This window comes from Mustelus asterias, chromosome 1, assembly GCF_964213995.1.
Source record: "Mustelus asterias chromosome 1, sMusAst1.hap1.1, whole genome shotgun sequence".
Lineage (NCBI taxonomy): Eukaryota > Metazoa > Chordata > Chondrichthyes > Carcharhiniformes > Triakidae > Mustelus > Mustelus asterias.
In genome coordinates this window covers 85,474,146-85,480,145 of record NC_135801.1, presented here as the reverse complement: position 1 = coordinate 85,480,145, position 6,000 = coordinate 85,474,146, and the positions used below count along the sequence as shown (strand labels likewise).

At 44.1% G+C, this 6,000-nt stretch overlaps 1 protein-coding gene across 1 annotated transcript in view; it reads left to right on the top strand.

Annotated features, from left to right (window-relative positions):
• Nucleotides 1–1,927: 1,927 nt before the first annotated feature.
• The window catches only part of LOC144508523 (uncharacterized), a 628,622-nt gene continuing 624,549 nt past the window's right edge, over nucleotides 1,928–6,000 (top strand). The window contains exons 1-2 of the mRNA XM_078236560.1: nucleotides 1,928–2,504; nucleotides 2,833–2,902. Of these exons, the coding sequence (XP_078092686.1) occupies nucleotides 2,190–2,504; nucleotides 2,833–2,902 (385 nt within the window). The 5' untranslated portion in view covers nucleotides 1,928–2,189. The remainder of the gene's footprint in view (nucleotides 2,505–2,832; nucleotides 2,903–6,000) is intronic.

Here is a 6,000-nt window from a genome sequence, read left to right as displayed (position 1 = left end):
TGACCCGGACACAAAAAGAGTTGACGAAGTTGTGTTCCTATAGCAGCACTCCTATGCTAAAAGTGTGCCATCGGCAACAAGTGTGCAAATCACAAAAGAGGGTGAATTGATGGCAACCAATCAACTTGTGCTGAAAATATTAACACAAAAAGTTATTCAATGATAAATGCTAATTAGGGATTAATAAAACGAATAATAATTGTAACTGCAGCTTGAATTGATTCCTGCGTCAATTAAACCATGATCAATCTTTTTGCAAAAAGAACTTGCTAGTGTTGATCAGGCAATGTGAATTTTATAGCATGTGTATGCAAAACTGATTCTCAAATTCTTAGCAAGCTCATTCTTAGTTAAATCTAACTTTTTTTTCGGGAGCAAATATCCCGAAAACGTTGAAAATACACAACACGTGCAGAAAGCCATGGCCAAGGGTTACATAAAACCAAATCTTCTATCTTTACAGACGACCTGCTGTATATACCCAGCATTTCCAGTCTGTCCCCATGCCACCGTTTATCATAGCCGCTGGTTGGCCTGGTATTACAGTGCAACATTTGCTTGTGCCCGGAGCAACTCTTTATTACATTGAAAGGATAGTCCCACCCATCACAAAGCGAGGGGCTGCTTCATACCACTTGCAGGTGAAGTCAGATCCCATGGCCAAATAGCTGCTGGAGCTGAGTGAAAGAGGCAACGGCGTTTATGCTATAACTTGAAAAAAGGTTATTGATCCCTGACCTGTTCTTTGAGGGTTTTGATAGTGTACAAAGGTGCATGAGCAAGGGAGCCCTCCAGTCGTGAGCTGAATACTGAGAGTTAAAAGATACATTTATTTATTAGTCACAAGTAGGCTTACATTAACACCGCAATGAAGTTACTGTGAAAATCCCCGCGTCGCCACACTCAGGCACACTGCAGGAGAATTTAGCATGGCCAATGCACCTAACCAGCACGTCTTTCGGACTGTGGGAGAAAACCGGATCACCCGGAGGAAACCCACGCAGACACGGGGAGAACGTGCACAGACAGTGACCCAAGCCGGGAATTAAACCCAGGTATCTGGTGCTGTGATGCATGGATGAATTCTGAGCAGGGTAATTAACACGGGCAATTAACGGTGATAAGAAAACAATCTGAATGTAGACCGACATAGCCGGGAATTACTCTTCTTTGCTGACTCGAGTCTTTTGGACTGTTACAGGGGAACAGAAAATGCTGCAAACACACAGCGGGTCAGACAGCGTGCGTGAGGAGAGAAACAGAGAACATTACAGATATCTCCCCTTCTCTCTCCACAGATGCTGCCTGAGCTCCAGAGTATTTCCAGAATTTTCTCTTATGGTTTGCAGCATCTGCAATGTTTTGCCTTTGTTACAGAGATGGCAGTGAGCTAGTCTGTCCAGGTACATGTCCCTCCAGGATACAGTGCGATCACATTGGGGAGTACAGTAGTGTGGAGTATAATGTGTATACAGCAGTGTGTATACAGCAGCGAGAGTACAGTATAGTGTCACTGTTACCTGTTTGGAGACTGCACTCACATAACCCCACATTTCGACCTCCTTATTCTTTTCATTTCAACATGCACAGGGGCGACTGACATTAGAAGTGTAATGCGGTACAGAAATGTTGGCTGTGGCCGTCGCTTTCATTGCCCAATGCTTGAGCCCTGACTGTCAGTGAGGCTTGTTGACAGGTCTCAGGGAACACCGGTGCACTTGCTCCCCCCACAAGGGCCGGCAGGAGGGAGGGCGGAGGGAGGTTTGCATATCCAAGCAGAATTATGTTAATCACGCTGGGACTGGGGACTGGAGCCGTATTTACCGTCTGCAGTCGGTACGCGGCAAACGAGACCAGGGCATTGGATAGCTCGGCAGCCGCACAGAGAGAGAGAGAGAGATTGAGTGGACAGACAGGAGCTGAACCCGTTCCTCAGCCAGTATATACACACACACACGGCCAGGTAGAAGCCGACACAGCAACAAGTCAAAGCAATCCTTTCATTCATTGAAGCTGAGATCTAGCAGAGAGGAGACACCAGTTGACCAGGACAGCTCACTTAACAGAAAGAGAGAGAAATATTATGAATGAGCGCTTTGCCCCGTTGACTTGCTGAAACTGAGGATATCTCCCATTGCTGATTGGCCCTTTCCGGGGTTTTTGAGAAGTGCCGGGCAGTGAGGAGGAATATGCCGAAAATGTCCACAGAGCGAAGTCCAAAGCGGAGGGAAGGCAAGCAGCAGCTTGGAGAGATGGGGGTGATTCAGAGTCCGCCCCTGGGCTCGCCCTGCTGCTGGACACTGACAAACGCGCTCTGGTTCATGCTGTCTGTGGGCTCGCTGGCTTTCTGCATCAGCCTGAGTGTTAAAACTTCCCAACTGGAGGAGAGGATATTAGACCTGGAGAATGTGAAGGGGGACAGCCTGCCTCACCGGGGCCCCAGTCTAGCGGCAGATCGGATGAGGCTACTCGTCCAGGAGAGAGTGGAACAACTTCTGAGCCAGGTAGCGGCCAAGTCCCAGCTAAAACCAATTGCTTGCTTTTATCGGTCGACGCATGGGTCAGTCCGCTGTAGCCATTCGGGGAAGCTTCTTATTTTAAGCGGCAAGTTTTTAAAAAAAATTAAAGCTAGCACGGAGCAAAAGGTGAATGCAAATTCAACTGACAAAAGTGGGAAATATGCTGCACGCCGCCCACTTGCACAGCATTCAGCTCCCAGGGTGTGCTAGAATGGGCAAGTACTGAGTACTCCCGGGCGCTTCAGTGAAGATGATATTTAATGCTGCCCACTTCTGTCACTGAAATGTAGATGTTTGTCTTGTTTCTCTGTAGAGATCTTATGAAGACGCAGCGAAACGCAGAACTGCCAGAGAAGCGCCAAGTGACTGCAACTGTCCTGCAGGTGGGTGGATTCTGCTGTTCAACAAGAATTCTCTCCTGTTCTAAGATGCAACCGAAAGCATATCTAAACTGTATTAGCCAGTACCCGCTTATGGGAGCAAACTCTACTATTTTAACGGAGGCGTTAACCTGTTTGAAGTAAAGATAACAGAGGCAGGAATGTGATAAGCGGACGAGTTAAGCATTTCCCCACTGAAATCGCTCTCAGTCATTTGTGTCCTCTTAAATTTACGACTGAAAACCTGTCATGGATAATAATAGGCAGAATGACACCCAGCAGTAAATGACGCTTAGATTTATTCCAATGTACCGCCTAATGCTGTGTTTCTGTAGCTGTCGATTTTCTCCATCCTTTATCCTAAGTAAAATCCATACTGTCACCCGAGTCTCTCTCCCAGGCCTGGCCCCACATCTTCACTGGACTAGAATGTACCTGGCACGCAGCTGGTTTAGCTGTACGTCCACAAGGCTGGCTGGGCCACATCAGGCACTTGTCAAATCTGTTCACCACTCCAGGCTGGTGCAGGAATGCAAAGTTAACACAAATTCTTTTCTCTGCTCCAAACCCTTTTCTTGAAGCTGCCCCCTGCCCCAACACCTTCAGAAAGTGCAAGGAGCTCATGGACCTCTTTGATACTAAGACTGAGACCTTGCATTATTTGCATCTAGTCATTTTCTTCTTTCTCTTTATCCACTGAGCCCAATATCCTCCAAACATTCCCCCTTTGGCTTCTTTCACCCTCTTCACCGCCTCCTGAATTAATCTTGTCCATGAGGCCCGCCCACTGCTTTTTAGACCTAATTCCCATCAAACTGTTGACCACTCTACTTCCCTTCTTGGTCCCCATGCTAGTTGATATTGTGAATGATTTCTCTCTCCACAGGCACCATCCTTCTCCCTTTTAAATCTGCCGTTATTGCCCCCTTCTCAGAAAACCCATTCACCATTCTGCTCTAACTTACACCTCCCCACTCATCTCCAACTTCCCCTTCCTCTCCAAAGCCAGCAAGCTCCCAAATTGGTGCCATTCCTTTTCATAACTCCATGTTTGGATCCAGTTTCTGACCCTGTTACAGCAATGAAACAACCTGTCTTAAAGAAACAAATGACATTCAATGTGACAGTTACCGTGGTAAACTATTCCACTTGATCCTCTTGACCCATCTGCAGCTTTAATCCTTTTCCTTCATTTTCAGTTGAATAGGATTGCTCCAGCCTGATTTCATTCTTACGCATCCTGTCATAACCAGAGAATCTCCTACAATGGCTTCTTATAACAACCCTGGACCATTTACTTTGAGGTCCACCAAGGACATCTCTTTGGTCCCTCGAATCTCATCTGCACGCTGTCCCTTATTGACATTATCTGAAGCAGAACATAGAGATTCCACATGTATGCAGAACACTTTCAGTTCTACTTTACCTGTACATCTTTCAACCCTTTCACTGCCTATGTATTATTAGCATCTTGGTCTGACACCCTGTTCTGACTGAACTAACATTTGTTCAAACCGAACATTGGAATGTCCAAAGCCATTACCTTCATCCATGGTCCCAACTCTGTTCCCTCACTATGATACTATTCCACTCCCAGGCTATCTTTCCAGGCTGATTGTATTTAGCTGGATTATTCCCATGCAGTTTAGCCAATCCACTATCTTCCATGAATTCAAACTCATGCAAAGCTCCACTGCTATACTATAACCTCTATCAGGCCCTGCTCACTCATCAGCTCTGTGCTCCTAATCCACTAATGCTTCAAATTTAAGTTGTTATCCTGGTGTTCAAATCCTTCTATGGTCTTACCCTCTCTGTCTCTGTAATCTTCTCAAGCCCTACAACCTTCCAAGAGCTCCATGTTCCTGCAACTCTGATCTCTTGCGCATTTCCTAGCCCCTTTGCCTCACCGTTAGCTTTCAGGCACCTCGGTCCTAAGGACTGGAATTCTGCCAGGCCATCGGTCTCTACCATTTTGCGACTTTCCTTGTCTGATTACATTCTTGTGGAGCAGCAAGTGATGTTTTACTGGGCTAAAGGTGCTATATAAATGCAAGTTTTTGTTGCAACCCATGTAAACTGGCAAACAAAAAAACTTTAAAGGCTAAAGGTTTGTCTTTGCGCTCACAGCAAAGAGTCTTGCCCACCAGAACCACTTATTAGAAATTCAAGCGTGCATTGCAAATGGGTTTCCGACCATTTAGTTGGGAAGCAGTGCGTACCTGAATCATTGAACACAAACATGGAACATTTCCTCTTGACTGAATTGAAGTATATATGTTGAAAATTACAATTAAACCTTCTTTAAATATTGTTACGTTGTCAGTTTGGAAAATTCAATAATGAATAACAAATGATAACAATCACAGAATATTGTGAGGATAGTGAGGAAAACAAAATCAAAAGCTGAGCCAATTTGTATTACAAAGAATCCTATGAATGACTGGAGATAAGTAATTTGTGAATTTTCTGATTCATTTTGTAATGTTTGTTTAGATGAGACTTTTAATGATTGTGTGGAGATTACGATACGTTTTTTCCCCTTCCTTTGAAAATAATGGAAGTTCCTTTGCATAATTAACAAGACAATTTCCTGCATCTTCATCATACTATTCCATTCAAAATTGTGTTACATTACAGGGAAAAAATAATGTTCATGAGATGTACCAAATAGAGTTAAAAGATCGAATAAATAGCATATGTTCAGAACGTGCAAAGGTATGATTAGGTCGTGATTTTTGCAACAAATAATTTGTTTTTCATCAGATACATTCAGAAAGCACTTTGTGACTGCAAAATTGTGCAAAATCCCTGTACCAAGTGCCAAATTGTGCCACATCACTTACCCGAATTATGAGGCATGTTCAGAAAAAATGCAGTCACATCCGAGTTTGCAAAAAAAATGTTTTGTTCCAAAATCTTTTTCATCTCAATATTATCTGTTGTACCAGTCTCTGGCATAGCTCTTCTATAGCTGTGTCTTTCTTGAAATCCACATTTTTTTTTCAGGTTTACCCATGAATTTTAGTTTTATTGCATTTGTTTTGACAAGGCACAGAGGAAGAACACCATTTACTATCCGATGGCACATCCGTGATGTA